The following is a 26,668-nucleotide window of genomic DNA, read 5'->3' on the forward strand; positions in this document are numbered from 1 at the left end:
AGAGAGTCCGCCTCCCCCCGTTCAGATCCGAGGCCACCGAAGTCATCTGCGGCGTACCACAAGGATCCTCACTCAGCCCCACCCTCTTCAACGTCTACATGAGCCCCCTCGCAGCCATCGCACGCCAACACAACCTCAACATCATCTCCTACGCCGACAACACCCAGCTGATCCTCTCCCTCACCAATGACCCCGCCACCGCCAGAGCCAGCCTACACGAAGGGATGAAAGACGTCGCCGAGTGGATGAAGAACAGCCGCCTGAAACTGAACTCAGACAAGACGGAAGTCCTCATCCTGGGATCATCGCCCTCCGCCTGGGACGACTCCTGGTGGCCCCCTGCCCTGGGCACCACCTCCAAGCCAACAGACCACGCAGGAAACCTGGGCTTCATCCTGGACTCCTCCCTCACGATGACCAGACAAGTCAACGCCGTGTCATCATCGTGCTTCAACACCCTGCGCATGCTCCGTAAGATCTTCCGATGGATCCCCACCGAAGCCAGGAAGACAGTCACCCAGGCACTCGTCACCAGCCGACTGCACTACGGGAACACCCTCTACGCGGGAACCACTGCCAAACTACAGAAAAGACTAAAGCGCATACAGATCGCCTCCGCATGACTCATCCTGGACATCCCTCACCACAGCCACATCTCGACCCAACTGAGAGACCTGCACTGGCTCCCCGTCAACAAGATGATCACGTTCAGACTCCTCACCCACGCACACAAGGATCGCCACGACATGGGCCCGAAGTACCTCAACAGCCGCCTCACTTTCTACACACCCACCCGCCAGCTACGATCGGCCAGCCTCGCCCTCACCACCGTACCACGCATCCGCAGAGCCACTGCGGGAGGAAGGTCCTTCTCCTACCTGGCGGCCAAGACATGGAACTCCCTCCCCATCCACCTACGGCTGACCCAGGACCACCTCTCCTTCAGGAAACAACTCAAGACCTGGCTTTTCGAGCAGTAACGGACCCCCCCCCCCCCCTCCCCCCTGCGCCTTGAGACCCACTGGGTGAGTAGTGCGCTATACAAAAATTGTTGATGGATTGATTGAAGGAATTCGGTCTTCAGGGTATTGAGTTTTAAGTGGTTTGTAGCTAGGTAGTGTTGAAGTTGCTTTTGTGTTTTTGTTCAGATTGAGGATATCATCAAGTGAGGAGATTTTTAGGTTTAGTTGTGTGTCATGTGTATTGGTGTTAAAAAGGTTTAGCACATTGTAGAATTGTGGTCAGTGGCTCCATGTAGAGATTGAATAGGCTGGGTGATAAAATTGAGCCTTGATAGACTCCTTGGTGTATGGGAGATGGTTCTGAGTATGCATCTTTCATTTTTACAAGTTGTGTTCGGTTGTTGAGGTATGAGGTAAACCAATTAAGAACTGTCCCTCCTATACTGATGTGTGTTTAGTAGTGTTTTGGGGCTGACAGTGTCAAATGCTGAGATCCAGCAGTATGAGCAGGCAAGTTTCCTGTTTCCATTGTCTGTTACATTGAGTATACCTATTTCAATGCCATACCATGCTCTGGATTGGTTACCATTTTACAGAAAAACTCAAAATAACTGCACACAAACACAATATCAACAAAAGGTTCAGGATCCTTTTCACTCGAGCATATTCTTCCCTAATTTTACGGTTGTATGAGTTTTACCACTCACTAGCTTAGAACAATGTTGGTGGGATGTTATTCAAATGAACATCTGTGAATACATCATAACTGCAGTGTGTATAGGGATTGAAACCATGCTACTTACCTCATCACATATGTGTATTGCAAAAAATAATGCCAACATTCCTGTGGAGGGATATTTCCCATGATGGTTTATCCAGTTGTCATGGACGTATTTTAAAAATGAAGGATTAAATATTAACACCTGGAGGAAAATGCAAACATACTTAGATGAAATACTGCAACAAAAATAGCAATCAGCAAAACTCACACATTTACTGAAGACCATAAAATATGTTTGTGTGAAACTCATGCAAGATCATATACAGGTGGAAAGATTTAAACCAAAATAAAAATCAGTTAGACCGCAATTGAGCCGGATATTACATTCAGAGAAAGAATCAAGCAATCACCATGTCATAAATTCTAAAATCAGAATACATTCTAAAATCAGAGTTCAGAACACATACACTTATTATGAGAAAGAAAGAATAAACTATCAATTTACACAACCGTCATGATACACAACTTTAGTACATGATACATTCACCTTACATTCTCCTTACTCTAGCGGTCTTCAAACTTTTTGCTCTGAGCCCCCTACCCAAAAAGTTTTGAAGTCAGGCCCCACTCCTCTATCCAAAGCTTTATGGAATGACTTGGAGGAGCCGGAGGGGCAGGGCTAAACGCAGGGTGTAGGGCTTTTGCGATCATTTCAGGACTACTTTTTCAGTAGCTCATAATACACACTAAATGTAAGACTTCTTAAAGAGCAAATACACACAAAAACTGAAATAGACAAACAAACACTACTCCCATTAATAGGGGTGTTGTGACCCCTACAATCTCCTGGATCTCAATGAAACTGCATTTTCTTCACTAAGTGTTCACCTGCACCACAGTCACCGAAAACTCTATCCACTCATCATAGGAACTCTGCGCCGCCCTCGCCGTTCACTTCTACACCAAGACACTAACCAACTATAAAAACATCAATCCCAGACTCTTCAACCTCCTCAGCCGCCTATCGACCACCACCACCTACCACGTGCTCAATGTATTGAAACAACTCAGCACACCGAACACCACCACCCTTATGAACTCCATCCACTCGGGAGCACGCACCGACCCCTGGCCCCACCAACTCTTCAACCACGGAAGAAACACAATCAGCCACCAACTACGCCTCGTTAGCCACGGCTTCCTTACCAGACGCCTGGAAACAAGCAGAGGTCAGGTGCCTCCTCAAGAAACTCTTGGCAGACCCAATGAACTCCAGAACTACCATCCGATCTCACTGCTCCTGTTTCCCGTGAAATCCTGGAGAAGCTCCTCAACCCCCAACACCTAGAGAGAAACAACCTACTTTACCATTCCCAATCAGGATTCAGCACCAACCAAGGCACAGACAGCTCTTATCGCCGCAGCAGACTAAATCCACACCCTATTCGACAGAGGAGAATCAGCTGCCCTGATCCTGCTTGACCTCTCCGCTGCCTTTGCTACAGTCTCCGACCTCATCGATCGCCTGCCCCAGACTGGTATACCACACGATGTGCTCAGATTTATTTATCTATTTTTGAGATTTATACAGCGCGTACAATTGCCCGTAGGCGTCTCGGCGCTAGAAACTTTGAATGTATTCCCGAGGTTAGGCTGGTAACTATTCTTGATCAAACAGCCAGGTCTTTATCTTTCTGCGGAAATGCATCAGGGATGGGCTGTCTTTGATGGAAGCTGGCAGGGAATTCCATAATCTGGGAGATGCCACAAGGAAGCGTCTATCGCCCCAGTTAACTGTTTTTGTTTGTGGTATTTGTAGGATTTTAAGGTTGTTATATCGGAGCGATCTTATAGAGGACTGGTATCTGAGTTGGGATTTCAGGAAATGTGGGCCACAGTTGTGCAATGCTTTATAGAGTATGCACAGCGCTTTAAACTTGATCCTGTTTCGAATCTTGAGCCAATGCAGGTCCCTTATAGTCTCAGAGATTGGTGAGAACTTTGGGATTCCTGACAGGAGACGGGCTGCAGCATTCTGGATGGTCTGCATTTTGTTGGTCACTCTTGCTTGGGCGTTGATGAATAAGCCGTTACAGTAGTCAAGAGATGACAACACGAGGGCGCTTACCAGCGTCTTACGTGCTGAGGTTGGTAGAAACGGCATGATTTTCTTGATCAGCCTGAGTTTATGATGGGCTGTTGCTGCTATTTTAGTTGAGTGGGCCATGAAATTTAATTTATCGTCAAAAATCACCCCCAGATTTCTGACGGGGATGGCTGGTGTAGGTGGTGTTCCGTGCGTAGGGGGCCACCAGGTGTTTGACCATCCGGGGGAGAGATGTCCAAATATGACGACCTCCATTTTTTCAGCATTTAACTTTAGGCAGTTAGAGGCCATCCACTCACCGATCGCCCGCATGCCCTCTTGGAAGTTTTCGGCTACCTTGTCTCCATTCCCGTTGATGGCCAACACAAGCTGGGTGTCATCCGCGTATGAGGTAAGGCTCATCCCATAGGCCTTGATGACAGAGGCCAGGTCCGACACGTAGATATTGAATAGTGTCAGACTGAGGGATGAGCCTTGAAGAACCCCACACGGTAGTGACAGCTTGTGCGATTGGAAGGGGCCCAGTGTGACCACCTGTGATCTACCGGCCAGGAAGGAGGAAAGCAGATTTCTAGCCATGTGGCGGATGCCCAGGTTTTCGGCACGGTCGACCAAGATCTTGTGGTCGACCGTGTCGAAGGCTGCCGACAGATCGAGCAATACGAGTATTGCTGTACCTCCTTGGTCCCGTATCACTCTTATGTCCTCTGTAGCTTTTATTAAGGCAGTTTCGGTTCCATGGAACTTGCGGAAACCAAATTGGATGACATCCTTTCACACAAGATGCACCCATAAGGTTTGCCTCCCTCCCTTCCCAATGCAAGCCAAGCACAACATCTGCAGCGTTCCCAAAGGCTCATCCCTCAGCCCAACCCTCCTCAAAGTCTACATGACACCACTCGCACACATTGTCAGATCGGACCACATCATCTCCTACGCCGACGACACACAGCTCGTCCAATTGCTCTCAGTCGACCCCACCACAATGAAGACAAACTTCCACAACTGTATGAATAACGTCTCAGTCTGTATGAAAGATGCCTTAAGCTCAACACGGACAAGATTGAAGTTCTCATCTTGGGCAAACACACCGTCCTCCAAAAGTCAGTCAGACCTACTACCATGCCGAAAGACCATGCCCACAACCTCGGCATCATCCTAGACAGCGTACTCTCCATAAAACGTCAGGTCAACACCACCTCTCCAGCCTGCTTCCACACACACTGCGTGCTCCGCAAACTCTTCAAGTGGCTCCCCATCAGCACCAGGAAGGCAGTAACGCACGCCTTCATCACCAGCTTACTAGACTACAGCAACATATTCTATGCTGGCACCACCACCAAATTCATACAAAGACTCCAGACGATTCAGAACGCAGCCGTCATACTGATCCTCAACCTGCCCAAGAGAACCCACATGACCCAGCACCTGACCCACGGCTACAAAGCCCTCCTTGGCCAAGGACCTGCCTACATGAACCACCGCCTGCTCTTCCACCGTCCCCCCAGAAATCTCAGCTCCGCACACCTCGCACAGATCCCTCACATATGCCACTGCCAAGCCAGAGGATGCTCCTTCTCCCATCTTGCTTCCAAAGCCAGGAAAATCACCCCCTCTGCACCGTGCCTTCGCTGACAGACTTCAGGAAGGGACTCAAGACCTGGCTCTTCGACTGAGACCTACAGCAATTGCCTGGATACCCTCTGGGTGATAAGCCGTGGTCTACAAATACTACTTGATTGATTGAACATTGAGTAGCAGGCTAGCCCCTTTGCCTCTTTCACGATTTTCCTACTAATCCTGGCCATATGTCCAATTTTTAAACAGACTTTGCGCCCTTTTTTTGAGTTTCTTGAGAAGGGTCGACACTTCCTGACGCAGCCGATCTAGGTGTAGATGACGTGACTTTACTGGAGGAATATTTCTTGGGGCAAGCAAAAACGTAGTGCGTACCCATTGTTCAGTATATTCAGCACCCACTGGTCTTTGGTGATGTTGCGTCACTCTTGTATGTAGTTTGAGATACTTCCTCCCACTGGAGTGTGCAACGGTGCTAGAGGAAGCAGAAAATCATTGCTTGCCTTGAGTATTTGCTGCGGAGGAGGACTGTTGTTGGTGTCGTCCTCTTCCTCTCGAGGAACGACGGCCTTGAAACTGGGACTTGTTCTGCTTGTTTTGTTTGAACCCTCTGTTGGTAGTTTTTACGATCGTAGGGCTTGTAGCGTCATTTAAACTCCTTTTTCTTCTCCAGGCCCACAGCCTTTAACGTGTTTAACTCGGCTTTCATTCTGGCCACTTCCTCATCGGTGTGTGATCCAAACAGGGAGGTTCCAGAAAACGGAAGATTTAAAATGCGTTGCTGTGCTTCCGATTTCAACCCTGTCAGGCGCAACCAGGAAGATCTTCGTGCACATATGCCATGTGCATACGAGTGATCAGCCAGAGACGCCCCATCCACTCCAGTGCTTATTACCTGGTTGGCCACCAGTGCCCCTTAATAAAGAATCTTGTAGAAGTCCTGTTGGTCCTCCTTTGAGAGTTTGTCTTTAAAACGCTCCAGTGAATCCCATAAGGACCTATCTTAACGGCGCAGCAGGGCAGCAGTGTTAGACAACTGAAGAGAAGATGCTGCAGAGCCGCATGCCTTTTTACCCCAAGAATCCTGCGCTCTACTTTCTTTATCTGGAGGAGCTGAGGAGGAAGCAGCCACCACGGTGTCTTATTTGCTACTGCAATAATGACAGAATCCGGTGGTGGATCCGATTTCAGAAAAAGAGCATCTGATGCAGGAGGTTTATATTTTTTCAGGATCCGAGGCGGAGCTGTTTTAGCCGATGATGGAGTGAGGAAGATGCCCATTACTGGCTCAATGATACCAGGAACCAAAGGAAGCAATGGCCTAGCCGCAGATCTCTGATGAAGAGTCTCGAAAATGATGGAAGTGGTGATCTGAGGAGCTGACATGGCTATGCCCTGCTTTTGTGCTCCTCTAGCGAGAGCATCGTGAAAGGTATTATCATCATCTAAGGGCAACACCCTAGAAGGCGGACTATCCGTAAGTTGGATAAGTGTGTCGAAGACTAGGACCAAGATGGCGTTTCTCCGTCTCTAGTGATGACCCCGAGTCGACCTGCGCTCAGGGGACCTCCTCTGTGTTCTCTGGTCCGAGTAGTGCGGGACCTGTTGTCTACTTCCTGCACGAGACGTTGTAACAGGGATCTGTGCAGTGGACTGGAATAGTCCGTAGGTCACTGCGCATGAACAGAGGGTCCTTTTTGACAATGATGGAGAGGTTGGAGCCATCTGGGCGAAAGTGGATTGACGGAGATCGCTGTCGCCTCAGAGAGCCTCTTGGAGGCTCAGATGAGTGAGCAGAAGAGCTGCGTTAAGTCGCAATAGTCGGGGGTGAGCTCCTTATAGAATGAGAGGACTCTCTGGGACTTCTGGAACGTGATCGGCGTATTGATGAACGATGTGACGTCGATGGAGAGGGCCTCGACCGGCTCTGCGTCACCATCTCTGGTGAATCCCTAGAGCGTGATCTTCTCCTCAACGTCAACCTCTCCGTGTGCTTCGACGTTGTATGATGTGAAGTCGAACACCTGGAGCCAACAGACTTCACCTTCGACGTTGAGCGTGCAGGAGACCTCAACGAAGTACGGATGCATGGAGAAATCCTTCTCAATGTTGCTTCTTGATGCCTTTCAGATCTCTCTCTCGACGCTGATCGTCTACTGGAAGTCAGCGGAGTTGAGATCGGGGCACTTCTGTTCGTCGATGGAGACCATCGTCTCGACGTCGAACGACGTCTGGTGTATTTCACTCTGGGTCTCGCCAACGAATCTTTCTTCGTCATCGGTGAAGATCGAGCCTCTGACATTGAGCGTCGCTTGGATGACAACGGAGGCGATGAATGCCTTGCCTATGGTGACGAGGAGCGTCTCGACGTTGACCGCCGCCTGTTTGACGGCAATGGAGATGCCTGCTTCGCCGCCGATCGCCAGTGACCTTGCAACGGCGGAGCATGTCTCGATGTCGAGCCCGCACCAACAGAGAGTGTCTCCTCGGCTCCGATCGTCGCCGGGTTGACGACGGCAGAGGATCCAACGTACCTGTAGTCTTCGTCGATGGTCTTCTCGTCGACGTTTTCGTTGACGATGAAGGTATTTGTGGCGCCGAGCCAAACGCCGATGGAGAGCAGACGGGGACCCTACTTCTAGATGGAGTGGTGGCTCTCTCTTTCCTCTTCTTCATCGCAGACCTGCCTCTTGAAGGTACTTTCCCCTTCTCAGCCAGCCCATAGAGGCAAATTCTCTCCCTGTCCTTCAGAGTTCTTTTGGACAGCAACTGGCATTGCGGACACGTCTTGGGAGCATGAGCAGAAGGAAGGCAGAGAATACAGACAGGGTGGGAGCCTGTTTTAGCCTTCTTCTTGCCATAGGAAGGGCAAGAGTCAAAGAGAGAGGGCATTTTTGACTGGATATAATGCTCAGCTCTCTCAAAAATAGTAGAGAAGTACTTCAACCTCAAAAAGACGTCAAAGTAAAAAGATTTTGACAAAAAATGAGAAGTCATTTCTGACAGAAATCAGAAAATGCAGAGTTGAAGTTACCAGGGTCCTGACAGAAGGAGCCGGAAAGAACAGCTTACCTAACTGTCACCACTGAGGTATGATGGGAAGCTAGGGGTCATGGCTGCCTTAACTCCTTGGATGCTCATGACGAGCTCAGATCGTCCTGAGCAACGGCACTCCGGTGCTCATGACGAGCTGAACTCGTCATGACCACGCCCGTCCCGTGGAACGCTCGCACGCTGGGCTAATTCCCTCGCTGTGCTGAACGTTCCATTGGAACGGGCGCGGTCATGACGAGCTCAGCTCGTCATGAGCACCGGAGTGCCGTGGCTCATGAAGAGCTGACCTCGTCATGAGCATGGGGGCGCTGTACGCGCCACCCCCCAGCACAGCGGGGAAATATTGCGAGCAGTGAAGGGGTTAAAGGCACAGTGCCAGTGTGTTTTCTGTGGGTTAGCTGTTCAACTTTCTATACTGAGGTTTCTGCAATGCAGCCTATGTGCTGATAATGTTGTTTCATTCCTCTTGCAGGATTATGTTTTCTGCTGTATATTAAAGAAGTTCTCAAATGTGTTTCTTTCTCCCAGCTTTATTGAAATTGTATTTATATGCCAGGGAAATTCTTACAACATTGCTCAGCATTGTGTGGTATATGGAAGGCTGCATTGTGTGTTTATTGTGATATATATATATATAGCTACATATATGGTTTCCACATATATGTTTTATATGTTTCCGGGATCCAGCGCATGGGTGGGTGGGAATATTAATTTGCCTATGACTTTTGAGGAGGATCCCCTGGAAGAGAACCATGTTCTATGAACAAACACTTTTATTCAGTACACCTATGGGAAAAGAAAGGGTTAGCACATGTAGATGGCACATCAACTATGTACACTGTGTGGCCCAGTGCACTCAGACCTACCCAAAAGTGCACTTAATCCTAAAAAGTTGGGCGTGGTGGTGCACAGTTGAGCTCCATGGTAAAGGAGATGAGCAGTGGTCGATGGCCTCTAAGTCAATACAGTGAAAAAGGGGCAGCAGTGAATGCCAAAGAATGGCTGGTACAGATGGTAAGACAGACTCAGCCACATTCAGGTGAGGAATGCCAGGATGGACATGTGAAGGCAAGTTGCAAAGTCTTGGCAAGATGGCACGAGGAAGGCCACAGATGGGATTAATGCACCATGCGGGAATCCAGGATCTGAAGTTAACAGCAGGGCAATAGCGTTGGTTATTAGCAATCAATCCCCCCCACCTCCCAATAATGAACAGGGAAATGCAGCAATTCGCAATGGGTGCCACAGACCAAGATAGCTGCTCTTCAGTGAGTTATGAGGCACAGCCGCGCTAAAAAACATCATGTAGTAATCCACTCATGAGTACCTACAGAAAACTGCACAACTATGAACTCTATAGTGTTGATGAATAATTATAAACTAAGCTCCAGGAGGTCCTGCCATGGCCTGCATAGTTTAGGGTCCCAAAACGATCTAAGTAGGAAAATCAGCAATTGTTTGAGGAGGTGTGGGTACTGCATGGAGTAGAAATGGGTGGATTGGAACACAGATTCCATGGCCTTCTGGTGTTGACAGCTGTCGGAGGTTCTTTCACTGAGCGGAAGGAAGGTCAGGAGTACGACTCTATCCAGTCTGAATTGGACTTGGCCGGTGGGCAGGCTGAAAACTATGGTGGTGATTATATTGCAGTTGGCTCCTGGTATTCACTGACTGAGGCCCTACAGGACAGTGACAGCCATGTTAGCTGTCTGCTGAACCTGAGCAGTGGTGGAAGGCCTGTCCGATGAAAGATGTCTCACAGAGGCAGGGAACAAGAGTACCAATAGGTTATAGAGCAGGCAAGATTAATTGCTTCCTCGAATGTGTATGCATGTATTTTGACTGCGAAAAAATATTATGTCGCTGAAATAGTTCTATACACCCACTGGCTCTATGCCAGTGGGTGTGTAAATGTACTTATGTATGTATATGCTATTTCTATAGCACAAACCTAGCCAAAAGGAAGTGGAGTGCTGTACATGATCAAAGGCAACCTTAAAGTCAGTGAGTAACAGGAGCAGAAATGGAGTTATAGAAATGTGCTCTTGGTTGAATTGAGCTTCAGGAAGGTGTTGGACAGTCCGGTCTGGATGATGTGAAAACGTTGTTTGTGGCATTGAATGTAAGAAGCTTAGGATACTTCAAGTAGAGTTGTGTATCATCAACATTTTGGGTAATGTAGATGCTGTTATCTGTGAGTAGAGCGCCAAGTGGCACCATTTAAAGGTTGAAGATGACAGGAGACAATATGGAACCCGGAGGAATCCGCTGGTGATAAGAATCTTTTCTGACCTGACGCTGCACATGCAAACACACTGGTGTTGCTTGAAAAGATAGAAGAGAGGCAGTGAAGGACATTGCTGGGGAATCAGATTTGCCACTCAAGGAGATGTATGAGGGTGGGATGGATGACTTTGTCAAAGGCAGATGATAGGTCCAACAACATCAGGATGCAGGGGTCATCTTCACCTGTGGTCAAGAAGGCATTGTCTACAATGTGCAAGGCGGCAGTCTCCATGCTGCACTGTGAGCCGAACCCAGACAGCGGCTGTGCAGGATATAGTTAACACTGATGTGATCTTAGAGTTGAACATAGATTGCTTTTTTAATCATCTTGCCAATGAATGGTAGGTGATTGATGGACTAGTAGTTGGCGAGGTCATCAGGATCTAGGTTTCTTTACGAGTGGGAGGACCTGCCCAGACTTGAGAGCTTCTGTGAAGATGCCTTGATTGAGGGAGGCATGGACAATGTTTAGTATAAGGACATCCTCAGAGAGAGCTTTGATGTAGGAGGATGGCAAGACATCTTCATAAGAATTGACTTTAACCCCTTCCATGCTCATGACGAGCTCAGCTCGTCATGCAGCACACTGCTTGTGTGCTCATGACGAGCTCAGCTCGTCATGAAACATGGGACTCAAAGATTTTCAGCACAGAGGATGAATTGCTGTAGCATTGATGTGGTTAAGGGAGTTGTGCATGTCAGCCGGATCTGTGACAGATAGGTCTTTGAAGACTGACCATTGTGGAAATCCAAGAGAAGGGGTGGGTGTGAGGGATGAAGCAGGCTTTGTGTTGCCAATGTGCTGTTAGATCTTCTGTATTTTTTCAATGTAGAAAAGGCTGATGGCATTGCACTTATCTGTGAATATGGTACTGATGCATTTCACTGATCACGTTTTGTACTGTTTGGATGCTGAAATTAAACTCAGGAAAAACAGAGGTGCTGGTAAAGAATCCGTCCCTTTGTGGATCGCAGTGCTGGCTGGTCACTCTGGGTGATACCCCTGTCCCCACCCCCAACGTAAAGAACTTTGGTATTTTAGTGGATTCTAAGCTCTCTATGAAGCCTCAGGTGGCAAAGGTGTCTGTTACCTGTTTAGCGACCTTGAAGTGGTTATGCAAATTTATATGGATTCTTCCTGAATCTGCCCAAAGAACTGTTGTCAAGGTACCTATCTTATCCTGACTGGACTATAGCAGCATTCTGAACCTGGGGGGCTGGCAAAGCCTCTATGAGATTTAAGCAAGTGGGGCAGAATGCTGCCGCAAGGCTGATCTACAGATTGCCCAAACTTGCATGCGCTACATCTCTTCTTTGCAAGCCGCATAGACTAAAGGTGGAGAAAAGCATTAAATCTAAGGCATTATGCTATGTTTTCAAAGCAAGGGCAGGCACTGCAACCACAAAATCACTAGCCTGATAAATTCCTATGAGCCTGTTCACGGCCTGTGTTATAGTAACCTCTCCTTTTACACTGTTCCCAGGAATGAAATGCCTTGCCTGGGCGGCGGATCCTTTGCATACCTAGGCCTGAAACTGTGGATTGCTCTACCGGTACACCTTAGATATTGCACTTCAGTGGTCCCCTTTCACAGACAGTTAAAAACATGGCTGATCTGATTTAGCTGGACGTGGGTCCCCTTGTCTGTTGCTAAAGAGCCGGGACACCCCATGTTAGGTAGCTGCTGCCCTTTATAATTTTTATAAATGAATACATAAATGGCTAAATGGAAAAGTAAGGGAGGCACTTGAAGAGGTACTTGTATAAATCTTGAAATTATTTAATTACATTATGTGCTTGGTTTCTGTCAGAAGAACAATATAGGTTACCTCTGGAATAAGTAATCATCGTTTTATGACCCTGTGCACATATTGACTCAAGAAGGTTAGTATGCGAATTCATAAAGGAGATTTTATACATTTTCAGGAGCAGAGAGTGGTATTTGACATGTAGTATGTAACCTCACCAACAGTTTTCCCTAATAATCAAGGAGATCCACTACTGAAGTGGCCCAAATGGTAAAAACTATGCAAGAGTATGTGGCACCAGTCTAAGTTTAGAGAGAAAATTGTCTCTTCCATTATACACTCTGGGAGCAGAAGGTTGAGATATACTGGAGAATTTACCCGAACTTCATCAAGAAGATGCTAATGGACTGAATTAATTTGAAGAAGTAATAAGGAAACTTGATCTTCATTACCTGCCATGCATGAACACAGTTCTGGAACGCTATCACTTTGGAAGGTGAGTGCATAAAGACAATGAGACAAAGGAGAAATGTGTAACTGATGTGAGAAAATTACCCCCTACCTACCAATAAGGGGCTTTTTTTAACATATAAGAGATCAGTTTTGTTACATTGCAACAGTGACAGAATATGGAAGAGTTGTGGTGAAAAGAAGATCCTCCTTTGGAAGATGTGTTAGCAACAGAGTTCTGCACATGTTAAACTCCGTTGAAGAGTTACAAAAGGAGAATACAGTGAAAGATCTTATAAAGACTGTAGTTCTGAGGAGTGTAGGCAGACATGTAGGAAAATTTGAAGGTAGGTGTTATACGTGTAGTCAAATCGGCACATGGCAAACTGTATTGAGTGTCTAGCTTTGAGAGCGATTTGTAACCAATGTAGTCACAAGGGCACTTTGTCAAATGCTTTCATACTCAGTAAAGGAAATAAATCTAGTGACTAAAAGGAATTGGGGAAGAATTTGGTTACATATTAAACATAAATGGAATACACAGGAGAATAAGTAGTTCTGCAGATGGGAGTCAAGGTGTCTGAAGACAAGGTCATGGTGGAGGATGTGGAGATTGTTTTTTTGTTAGATTTATGTTCACAGCTCACTATGATTGCCAATTCTACTTTGTGAAATTTTTTGCAAACAACCAAACCCTATGTCACTTGGATATAAAACCTAGTGGCTATGGTGGACAGGAAATGAAAATGAAGGGATATTTTATGATCTGTGTAGAGTATAAAGGACTTGATAAAGTGTACATAGTCTTCAAAGGAAATAACATCCTAGATTAGCAACATAAAAAAGAACTTGGTATTTTCCATGATCCCAATGCACAGTCTCAAGTTGAAATAAGACAAATTGAGGAGTGTTGTGCTGATTTTTGAAGTCTATTGCCAGATGTTTTACTAACAAATTGGGTTGTCTAATGAATTACACTAACCATATAAGACTGGAACCAGATGCTACACCGTAAACCTCTAAAGTAAGGAAAATCTTGTTATGTGTGCAGAATGATGCACTCAAATAACCAGTTAGATTGGAGACCGTAGGGATCACACCTGTTCATGCTACAGAAGGGTTGCCATACACAGTGGTAGCCATGAAGCCCACTGGGTCAATTCGTTTTTGCATTGATCTCAAAGGTTTGAAGAAGGGAGTATTGGTAGACAAGTAACCCCTACCCAACAATTCTGACATTATGTTTTATCTACTCTAGTTGGGGCTAGGGTTATCACCACCCTTGATCTGGCATCCGCTTACCATAAGATTGAGTTATATTCTACCTCAGAAGGCCCAACTGCTTTCATAGCTCCCACTCATATTTTTAGGGATGTGTTGGGATGGAAAAGTTCCTCGCATGATGATAGACGTGTACCCCTCCTCTGAGTGCCCCACTTGTAGTAATATCTGGATCCTTGGTAACAATTTTCAGTCATCAGCGAGCACTGATCAAGCATGTGCAGTATGACCTTGGCCTGTCTCATAGACTGCCATCTGCTTAGACCAAAAGGGGTGCCCAAAACACTACCCTCAAGTGCTGGAAGGGTACTGCCTTAACTGGGAATTAAGTAGCATGAGCACAGTGTTGGAAGCATATTGTGCTTTTTGGTTTTTAGTAAGAGTAGAGTGTACCGGCCTTTTTTTTACCTGTGTCACATGAGTGCCGTCTCCTGCCCCACTCTAGTAAAGTTCCAAGGCTGTGTGCTTCACTCACCCTTGGTCTGCATTGGAATATGTGCAGCCCTGAGATGTGTGTGTTCCTGTGGAAAGGTATGGTGCATTAGAATATAGTGTATGTGGGCACTGGAATACATGCATCTCTGAGAAAGTACAGTGCATTAGAAAACAGAGTATGTGGTAAAGCATATGCGTGGGGCTGTATGTGTGCCAGTAAACTGGTACTGGATTCAGGAGTTAGCAAGCCGTATTGCAGGAGTGTGCTGGGTTGTATGGATGGCCATTCGAGGGTACAGTACATTGGAGGCTGCACATGTGTTTATAAATGTATAAAGTGGTATGTGTGTGTGCTTGCAAGGCACATAACACATGTAAGCCACTAGGTTCCATTTAAGGGAGGCTCAGTGCTTGCAGGAGGAGAAAAGAGAGGTACAGGTATCCTCCAGACAAGATTGCAGATTGCTGCAATCCTGAAAGCTGAGTGGGAGACAGACTGGAGGAAGGAAGAGCCAGTCTCTTCAGTGCACAACAACAGGAACTCTGATTCTGAAAGGTCTTCACTGGTCAAAGGGGCCCGAGCATATTTTAGGAAGGAGATGGGGCTGAAAAGAGAATCAAAGATTAGGGCTGGGTTCCTTTGGTAACTTTTCAATGTGCATATCACTGAGGCTGACATCAAGGTGTGTACCTCTAGTCACTCTCATGGCCTGTGTTTGGGGCGTCCATCCCTGGAAACTGTCATGCAGTAGTAAACTACTATATGGAGGAAGAGCACGACATAGGAGATGGCAGTTCAAAGTGGGCACCTCCAGAACACATACTTCAAAGACACTAAATCACAAGTGAGTCTCTGATGACATCTCAAATGACATTACTGATGACATCATCCAGTGACTGTGTGTTTCTCTAAAGTTTAAATATATATATATATATATATATTATAGTTAGCGGAACTAACTATAATGGCGGAATTTCTCTGGTTTTGTATGAAATGTCCAACTAACCATAACGTTCCTGAAACCTTTGGTTTTTGCAGTGAAATATATATATATATATATATATATATATATATATATATATATATATATATATATATATATATATATATATATATATATATATATATATATATATATATTAATATATATCCACACGAACCTCCAGTAAACCAAAGGAAGAGGCCACACGGGGAATCCAGGAAAGGCTTTTATTCGGACAGCAGTTCAGGCATTATGCATTTCGGCTATGGTGCCTTCCTCAGATGCCACTGCTAAACTGGAAACACAGGCACGCCTCCGCTTTTGAATGTTCCTGCAGCCCTCCCACAATGAGAAGCACACTCCTCTCCCCAACCATGTGATCGTCCACCAGCTGTAACGTTGTGGACACTACAGCTCCCAGAATACACTGTGACTGGGCGGGTGGTACGTGGGGAAAATGAGTACATTTAAGGCCATGTGGCAACAGTGTGTCGCAGGGCAAGGCGACTCGTGTCCAGTTAAAATACAGCCCTACAGCCTCCCTGGGTCCCCGCATACGTCCTAACCTCTGTGGCACATGTCCGCCGGGCCGTGGGCTGATTTCAATGAATCCACGCTCCTCACGAAGTCATGAGCTGCCGCCTGGCAGTGGTCCTTGCTAGACCTGCACTTAGGAGGTGGGCTGGCGCAGTTCCAAAACCTTGGACGAAAAGAAAACTGCAATGCAGGAGCCAGTGATGCAGCCAGCCAACTTGACAGGACGGGGCCCCTTAACGCGTCTCTGGCTGACGCGGTAATATCCACACGAATCTCCAGTAAACCAAAGGAAGAGGCCACACGGGGAATCCAGGAAAGGCTTTTATTCGGACAGCAGTTCAGGCATTATGCATTTCGGCTATGGTGCCTTCCTCAGATGCCACTGCTAAACTGGAAACACAGGCACGTCTCCGCTTTTGAATGTTCCTGCAGTCCTCCCACAATGAGAAGCACACTCCTCTCCCCAACCATGTGATCGTCCACCAGCTGTAACGTTGTGGACACTACAGCTCCCAGAATACACTGTGACTGGGCGGGTGGTACGTGGGGAAAATGAGTAGTAAAGAACTATATGGAGGAAGAGCACGACATAGGAGATGGCAGTTCAAAGTGGGCACCTCCAGAACACATACTTCAAAGACACTAAATCACAAGTGAGTCTCTGATGACATCTCAAATGACATTACTGATGACATCATCCAGTGACTGTGTGTTTCTCTAAAGTTTAAATATATATATATATATATATATATATATATATATATATATATATATATATATATATATATATATATATATATAATAGTTAGCAGAACTAAATATAATGGCGGAATTTCTCTGGTTTTGTATGAAATGTCCAACTAACCATAACGTTCCTGAAACCTTTGGTTTTTGGAGTGAAACAAAAATATATATATATATAATTGTAAATAAATATATTATAAAAAAAATAGTAATTTTTTTGTACTTTAACATAACTATTTCAAAAAGATTACATTAATTGAAATTAATTCTATACAAAACATTTTGTAACCTTTACTATGCAATTAATAAATATTACAATAACTGGTTTTTTTAAATAAATGTTTAAAAGAATTTAAATGTAATGTAATACATTTAAATTAAATATTTAAGTTAAAATTATGTTAATAATGCTGTAGTTTTTTTATTTTGTTTTACATTTAAAACAGAAACATAAAAATAATTTAAATTATCATTAAATATAACTTTATTTTACTTTTTTTATTTACCTATACATTACCACAGGGAGATATCTACCCAGTGATGGAGACATCCGCTTAGTGTGAAAAGCGACTTCCCGTCATTAAATGCTTTTCTAGAGAATTTTTATCAGCAACAGAAAAAGCAGAAGCACAAAGGTTTATATTTATGTGCATGCTTCTGCTCTCGAAGTATATAATGAACCAAACATCATTCTACGTAAAATGATGTATCAAGGGATTATGATAAGTACTCAGGTCGACTTAGTCTAAGCAGAGACCCCGTTAACCTGTACAGTTTACAGACAGACTCAATGAAGAAAATAAACGGGGTGCCCAAGACCCACTTACAGGCATTCCTCAGATTCAGGCAAAAATCACCCGGTATGTTTGAGGTGTTGTTTCATATATTCTACAAGGTTTATCCTTTGTCTTACTCTACCTTAAATATGTTTGAAATGTATCCGGTATGAGTGAAAGCTACACACTCGTTATCATGTTTAGATCTCGCATAGCCATTCCCAGCAAAGACTGTATCGCCATATGACACAAATTATACTGCCTCCTAGTAAGTTAAACATTGTACAAGGATTTCTGAATGTAACGAAAGTCAATGGAAGCATTAAATATGCTACTAACACAGTACATTCAAAAAGCAAAAATGTAAGGCATTGGTCATGGCACATATCATTTACTCAACCACACGTCCGTTGATTCTACCAAACATGGAAGTTGAGCGATTGACCATATTGCACTGCATATCATCAACACCCAGTGGCAACATTACAGATAAATGTTAAAAATACAGAAGATACAATAGCACATTAACAACACCAAACCTGCTTCCCCTGACACCCACTCCTCATATGGATTGCACAATGGTCATCCTTCAAATCCCTGTCCCTTAAAGACCTCACCAACAGGTTTCTCTCCCTCAAGGACCTGTAATAATTTAATTAGGCCGTAAAGACCAAGGTTCCTCCCTAATCTAGCTAAACTTGTAAATTCTGTTGAGGTCTCCGTAGCACTAGCTTTGTATTCTGTGTAGTTGGTACTTTGACAACTGGGGTCGTCATTACCTCTGAGCTTCGTTCAATCTGAGGTGGTGCAATAAGGGTTACTTGCGAAATAGCTGAGTGACCACGGTTATTGATCGTCTCTACTGATGGGACAATTTGCAAAACTTGTAAAGGTCTTTCAATTTAAGCTAATTCTGGCTGTACTGGGGCAGTGGGCATAGTCTGAATCACACTAATGCTTATCTCTCCTGGATCCATATAGGTCACAGGAGCTACAAAGATGGTGTCATAGCCTAATCGTTCAACAAAGACCTCTCTGGAGAAGCTCCCTTACCACTACACACCATCCTCACTGCCGCCGTAACTCAAGGCGTCTTCTATGAAGCTCCCAGGACAGGCCAGTTCCTTCCATGCCTGAAGAAACAAACACTAGACCCTTAGCATCTGACTAAGTACAGGCCCATCACTTAACTAACCTTCATTTGTGGGATAACTGAAAAAAGCAGCGTAAGCATAACTTTAAGATCACATCAACGCCAGTCGTTTCCTGTAAGACTAGAAGTCCAGCTTCAGACAAACCTGCAGCATGGGGACCGCTTCCTTACAAATCATAGATGACTTCTTGACCGCAGATAAAATGAACCTTGCCTGCAGGGGCTTAACACAGGCCCCCGCTGTGAGGGGGGGGCGAGTTGCAGGGGTCCCCTCATCACAGAACTCAGGCCTGAGAGTTCCAGATTAAATCCAGAGCGGGTGTCCCCTCAACTTTCGTTATGCCACTGCTTGCCTCCTGACACTACTAGACCTATTAGCTGCCTTCAACAGAACACCCTGGGATCCACACCCTGAAATCTCGAATGGGATTCACTGGAAATGTCCTTCACTGGTTCTACCCCGACTTCTCAAACTAACACCAATTCATTCATAGGGAAACCACTACGTCCCACAAGACTCATATTAAATGCAGAGTTCTGCAAGGTTCCATCCTGTCCCACTTATCTATCTTCAACCCCTACTTGGAGCCCCGTAGGGCTCTACTCACAGATAATTTCAAAATAACCCAAAGCACTGATGACACACCGATATACGATAGTTGCCTCTGCTCCAGACCTCCAACGCCTGCTATAACACAGCCTGCAACTCATCCAGATTTAGATGTCTTAACACCGATCTGAAGCTTACCTCCACCAAAACAGATTTCCTGTTATTTGCTGAGAACAAAAAGCAATTACTTGCAATAACTAGTTCAAACCCGGCTCATCGACATGAACCTAGGAGACTCAAACCCAACATTTCACCCAGATTCAAGTCACTTGGATTCACCCAAGACACCACTCTCACCTTAAAGGAAAACGTCGGCAACAAAACCAAGACGACCTGGTACCAGCTCTCTTTACTTAAAGGGCATAGTCAATCTCGAACAGCTGTCAATTTGTAAATAAATAATAATTAAATAAATTAAGTGTCATGATGATCCTAGGTCATCGCTGGCACTACCCACTGCAACCCCGGGTGTGCCGCTTGTGTTCCATACATTTCTCTTACAACACTCTGTACTGCTATGACCAGTGCTCCGCGGAACCCCAACTAGATGTGAGCAGCAGTCTAGAAATATCAACGCAGGCATTACAATACAGTGCAATTAGAAATGGAAGCAACGAAATTAAGTCTAGTTACTCTAAAATGTGCTCCAGAGCCGAGCCTGAAAAATAATACTACCTCAATTTAAGCACTGACTTCAACCCACCCCTTCGGTCTACAGTGATACCGGAAGCCCTGGAGCAACAGTGGAGTGATGGAATCTGCAGAGAATAGGACCAGTGTAGGTGATGGACTCCTGCCACAGGTCACCGCCACGAGATGTTAAATGTATGCCGACTCATTTATGAGCACGTTAGAGTGAGCCATATCTAACCAATTCCGGCAAAAAGGAATCATTTCATTTCCGCTAGGCCAGAGATTGATCCTGTGTATGACAGAACGCTGGTGCATCCAAGTCCTCTTCTGCAAACAATGTTAACCACCGGGTGCTCCTTTCCCAGAGGCAAATACTTGCTTGGTATTACAAATAATATACAATTAGGGGGCTTTTTAGTGGGGAAGTACGCCAAAACTAAGTGCACACTGGCCTACTGCTCGGTGTGTTACTGATCCTTGAGCACAATCAGGCATGGCCCTGCCAGGCCCGTCTCTCTCCCATGCCCTTCTGGGCCACCATACATCAAGGTTTTCGACTAGTAAGGAGGCTGGCCTGCCGCTCCCGGAAGCTGATCTAGAGCCCTCCTTACTGATGTGAATGACATCATCTCCTCTCTAAGAAAAGGAACTGTTCTTCCGCTTAACAGCCCACTCGTAATTTCTTAAGTGCTCTAATGCCTTTGGACAATTATTCAACATTAATATGTTCAGGAATTATCTTTAGCAAGAAAAGCACACGTATCTTCACTATAAAGAAGTACCACAAGGTGGCGCGGCACTTAGCTTGAGTGAAAAAATAGACAAGCCCAAATAATTAAAAAGAAAATCAGAAGAACATGAAAGTCTGCCTTACCTTGTCTTTATCGGCCTTAATAAACTGCTTAACTCTCGTGTATGTGCTGAAGGAGAAAATATTGTGGAATTTAAAAGCATTGTCTATCAAGGTCTTTCATTTGTAATATTACATAAATGGACACTGTAATTAAACACACATTAACAACTATAATGTTGCACTGGAGGAAATGGCACCATTCATTTAGGAACAAAATGAACACAGCGACGATACGGTCTTTCTAGACCACTTCAAAGCGGCTGAAAGATAAGACTCGCGTCAGTCAGTGTGCAACCATAACAGTACTAAATCAAAACTGTCAACGTTTACGTTAAAATACATTCATGGTGGCCGTAAGACGAGACCATATTTCCAGACAGGAAGCAAAATAAGAAGGCGTGGACAGGTAAAATGTGACAACTGCACAATACTACAATTAATAAAACTGATGCTTTTTTCCTAACACTGACATTTGCTAATTAATGATGAATGCTTAACAAGATTACTGGGTAACACTGCCCAAAACTTAATGGACTTTCAAGATACTTTACTGCCTTATGTAGAAGTTCACCACTAGCTGGAATTACAATTCGCATAATGAACACACCCTCGCAGTTTTCCCCTGGCAGCTTCCAGGAGGTCAAGCCTGAAGAAATGTATTGTGGGTGGGGGAAGGCCCGGCCAAAAGGCAAACGTGGAATTCACTATGTTAAAAAACACGATTCTGCAGGTTATGGTGACCGAAATTACCGCATATTTAGAAATAGACATATTTTAGCACAGTAGGGATGCAATTTAGAACATATTTTAACATCAGTAAAATGCATATTTAGAAATTACTTGAAAAATGTGTGATTATCGTTTTGTAGAATAAGTAAATACAACCAAAACATATTGTAGTGTGACAAATATAGACATGAAAGATGCTATTAGAAACTCTTCACTGAAATTCCATGTATTTTAAAATTTGCACTAAGCAACTATACTTTAGCCTGTGCAGCGACCAGTACTGAAGCTTCTTTCGACCTTTGCCCATAGTAAACTTAGCTGTGCAACAGCCTAACATTGATGTAATCGTAGAAATGTGCTGACTTTAGTATTATCTTCATTTAGTTTCTCTCACCCCATGTTAGCTAATTTCCATTGAGAATAATAAACTTATTAAAAATGAATAGAATAAATGGTGATGTAGACTTATAATATTGCTTAATTATTAACTCAATATGTTTTCACATTTGCGGACTATGCTTTGTTTCTAGGCTGAAAACTCACAATGCGTCTTTAACTCCGGTAAGAGGGTTCTCATGTGAACCTTCCTTCATGTAACAACTGTGCCGAAGGATGGAACTTTTAACACCGAATTTTAGGCCATTTAAGGGGAAAATTGTATGAAATGAAGTCACCACCTCGACCTATGCAATACGAACCTTTACAAATGTGGGGAAAAGTTGCAAAGGAGAAGGAAATATATCAGCGGAGAGCACGAAGAGCAATGAAGAATTATGCAGACACTCGATGGGAAGAAGAGCAGCGTAGGTGGAGAAAGGGCATTATCGAGGGAACAAGATTATATCCAGTTCTTACACCAGAAGAGAAGGATAAAAATGCAGTTAAGCAAGAGAAGAGGAAGATTAAGATATTGATTCAGGAGATGAAATATTGGAAGAAATGCTGTCATCCCGACCACCTCCTGTGACCTATACGGATCCAGGAGACTAAAGCTCTAGCGCGATTCACACTATGCCCACTTCTCCAGTACAGCCAGAATTAACTTAAATTGAAAGACATTTACAGGTTTTGCAAATTGTCCAGTCAGTAATGAGGCGACCAATAACTGTGATCCCCACTGACACTGACTAAGCTATGTCACAAGTAACTCCTACTGCATCACTTCAGACTGAATGAAGCCCAGACGTAATGACAACTCCAGTTGTAGAAGAACCAACTACACATAACACAAAGCTAGTGCTATGGAGACCTCAACAAAATGTACAAGCTTTGCTTCAGGATGAGGCTGCAGGCATCGAGAAGAAGATCGGAGGAGGTCGTCCAACGCTGGATCCAAGGTAAATATCACTGGAGGGACCTCGTTGGGGTGTTGGGCCACTCAGACTTGTACCGTGGGCGTTGGGTGCAGCGTGGTGAGGGCTTGCGGATCTGGCTGGACCTGGAGTCCTGGTTTGGGTTGTTGGACAAATCCGGTGTCCAAGGAAAATCAGAGTTCTTTGAGAAGGCAGGGCAGGTCCCCAGCGTTCTATGAGGCTGCTGGCTGCAGGACACGCCGGTTTCTTCTTCTGCAGCATGGCTCTTCAGTCCTTCTTGTCAAGTCAAATCTGGTTTCTGGGTTCAGGGCTGCCCCTAAATACTGTGCTTAGGGGGCATTTTAGGGGTCTTGAGGTAGTAGCCAATGGGCTACTGTCCTTACGATGACTGCACCCTTAGGGTGCTCAACCCATTAGGGGGGTGGACACCATCCCTATCCCTCAATGGAGGGTGCCTGCCATCTGCAAGATGGCGGGCACTAAAGAGTGGGCTTCATCTTGCCTCCCCCACCTGAGGGGTAGGGTTGGCAGACAAGAGCATACCTTCTGGGTTGATCTACGTTTTCCCGCCTGTCTTTTCGCCGAAAAGGTGTCGAGACAGGTAGCGAACGCTCCTCCTGATAGCAGGTTAGGCTGGGGGTCGATGTGTAAAGGTGCCAAAGGCCTTTGAAGCGCCATTCCTGACCTGGGAGAGGGGTGAACACCTCTTCCCAGGAAAGGCTTTGTTTCTAGGCCGAGAGAGCAAAGGCTCCTACAACAGGGGTCCAGATTCCTGTCTCATGGTGGCAGGCTGGTGGTCACCAGTCAGAATACCCACCAGAGGCTGGTTTAGTTCAGGGGTCCCCTCTAGAAGGGACCTCTGAGTGCAGTGAATAGGAAATCGGACACTCGGATCAGTGCAGGTTTATTCATTACTTATTTTTTAGAGTTTTATATAGCGCAAACTAGATATCAGGTATCAGAGCGCTTTACATGAACACCAGTTTCTTTACACATAGACACATTCATTTTTTTTTGTGTTCGCCACGGGGAGATCGAGTGATTTGCCTAGAATCACAGGATGTTAAGCGTCGTTGCCAAGCCTCGAACCCGGTTCCCCAGTTTCGAGGTCGACCACATCCTCTCCAATTTTGTCTTTGATACCAAACATCTCAAGATTAAGTAAAGCCGTTATGGTGCTAGGTAATTCGTACAGACCAGTTTCCAGACCATATACCCTGGATGGCTTTACTGTGCTCTTATAATATTTAAGAATGGCCTTAGATATTATAGGGGCCTGTCTGCTCATGCAGATAGGCCCTCACATGAGACATAGTGCCCCCTACCTGAAGGGTGACTTACCTAGGCCTCATGCAGCACTGGGCAGGCACACAGGGGTGTGTGCCATATCGACTCTTCACTTTTAGCTGTGCTAAAACATGCAGGCGGCAATGGCAGTGGTTCATGTTTGTGGCGAGAGGTCTCTGAGGGTGGCATAACACATGCTGCATCCCTCAGAGGCCTTTCCCTGGCTACTGAGCCCTTGGTACCGTGGGTACCCCTTACAAAAGACTTATAGGTAGGCTAGAGTTGTGCCAAATGTGGAAACAATGGTACAGTGTAGGGAAAGAACACAGGGCCTGTGAACCTGATTGGCAGGGGCCCAGGGCACACTCAGTCAAATTGCATCAGGTATGTGGCAAAACATTTAGGGGCAACCCTGCAGAAAGGGCACTTTCCTACACAAGCACCCCCCCCCCCCAAACGAAAGGGGGCGATACTAATCTTTCCCAAAAGAGTTGTCCCCATCTAAATGGAAATCTGCATTGGAATGGGCAGTCCCAGGTCAGTGTTCCACTGAAAAGTCCATTACCTGTAGGGAGATGGACCACCTCAACAGTTTGGGGTTTTCACCATTCATTTGCATTAGCCATCTGAGAGTTCTGTGGTCAGATTGGATTAGGAAGTTAGTCCCAAACAGGTGAGGTCTCAACCTCTTCAGGGACTAAACCACAACCAAGGCCTCCCTCTTAAAGACACTCCACGCTGGCCCCTAAGGAGTAGCTTCCTGCTTAAAGGAGCAATAGGTTGGCCCTGGCCATCATCATTGGTCTGGGATAGGGGTGCTTTTATCCCTAGCTCAGTGGCATCAGTCTGTACAGTGAACTGCTTGGAGTAGTCTGGAGCTTTGAGAGGATGTGCTGAGTGCATTGCCTCTTTCAGGGTGGCAAAAGCCTTTTGACAGTTCACTTTCTTTGGCATCTTCTTAGAGGTCAGTTCTGTGAAGGGGTCCACTGTGACGCCATCCCTTCACGAACCTTAGTTAATACCCAGTCAAGCAGGGGAATGCCCTGATTTGGGTATGGGTTGTTGGAGCCTCCCAGTCCAGGTCGGTCTGAATCTTGGGCTGTAAAGGCTGCACTTGGCCCCCACCTACAAGGTAAAACAAGTATACAACAGTTCCGTGCCCTATCTGGCACTTGGATGTCTTGGTATTTAGGCCTGCAGATTGCAGAGACTGTAAAACCTTCCCCAGGTGGACCAGGTGATCCAGCCAGGAGGAGCTAAAGACAGCAATATCATCAAGATTTGCTACACTAGAGGTCTCCAACCCCGCAAGGAATTGATTCACCAACCTTTGGAAGGTGGCAGGGGCATTCTCAAAACCAAAGGCCATAACAGTAAACTGATAATGCCCATCAGGTGTGGAAAATTCAGTTTTGTCTTTGGCTCCTGGGCTATGCAATCTGCCAGTACCATGAAGTTAAGTCAAAGGTGCTGAGAAATGTGGCTGCCCCTAGTTTGTTTATGAGCATGGGGTGAGCATCTGTCTTAGTGACAGCATTGAGCCCTCTATAGTCCACACAGAACCTTGTCTCTCTTTTTTGAGGTTTGGGGACTAAGACCACTGGGCTGGCCTGGGGACTTTCAGAGGGTTCAATTACCCCGTACCCCAGCATCATGCTTACTTCACCATTATTGCTCTCTTTGACTTGGTCAGATTGTCGATAGATCATGGTTTTAGCAGGCAAGCTGACCCCAGTGTCCACATCATGGGTACACCAGTGTGCCTGGCCAAGGGTCAAAGAGAAGAACCCAGCATACTGTTGCAGGACATGCCTGCAAACAGCCTGCTGTTGGGGAATGAGAGTTTCTGAATAGATGAGCCCATCAACCGACCCATCTTGGGGGCTGGAAGAGTGAGGTCAGGGAGAAGTTCACTCTGTCTCCCGACCCTCATCAGTGAACAAGAACAAGGACACATCTGCAGTGTCACAAAAAAGTTTCAGGAGGTTCACATGGATCACCCTCTTGGGATACCTGCTAGTGCCCAAGTCTAAAAAGTAAGTGACCTCACTTTTCCTTTCTAGGATAAGGAAAGGGCCACTCCATTTGTCCTGAAGAGCCCTTGGTGCCAAGGGCTCCAAAACCTACAACTTTGCCATGGTTGGAACTTCACCAGGGCAGCTTTTTGGTCATACCACAGCTTCTGAAGTTGTTGGCTGGCCTCAAGATTTTTGGATGCCTTTTCTATGTACTCTGCCTTCCTCGAACGTAGGCCTAGTACATAGTCCACCACATCTTGTTTAAGTTCATGGACAGGTCTTTCCCAACCTTCCTTTACGAGATCAAGTGGTCTCCTCACAGGATGGTCAAATGGAAGTTCAGAGGAGGAAACCCTACTCCCTTCTGAGGCACTTCTCTATAAGCAAAAAGCAGGCATGGCAATAACAC

General features: G+C 45.6%; 1 protein-coding gene across 2 annotated transcripts in view; it reads right to left on the reverse strand.

Annotated features, from left to right (window-relative positions):
* LOC144768497 (CMP-N-acetylneuraminate-beta-galactosamide-alpha-2,3-sialyltransferase 2-like) overlaps positions 1–26,668 on the reverse strand; it is a 496,260-nt gene that overhangs the window by 28,129 nt on the left and 441,463 nt on the right. For both annotated transcript variants that reach the window (XM_078652207.1, XM_078652208.1), the window contains exons 5-6: positions 20,934–20,979; positions 1,766–1,885 (exon numbers count right to left, since the gene is read on the reverse strand). In XM_078652207.1, coding sequence (XP_078508333.1) covers positions 1,766–1,885; positions 20,934–20,979 — 166 coding nt within the window. The remainder of the gene's footprint in view (positions 1–1,765; positions 1,886–20,933; positions 20,980–26,668) is intronic.

Source organism: Lissotriton helveticus, chromosome 7 (assembly GCF_964261635.1).
Source record: "Lissotriton helveticus chromosome 7, aLisHel1.1, whole genome shotgun sequence".
Lineage (NCBI taxonomy): Eukaryota > Metazoa > Chordata > Amphibia > Caudata > Salamandridae > Lissotriton > Lissotriton helveticus.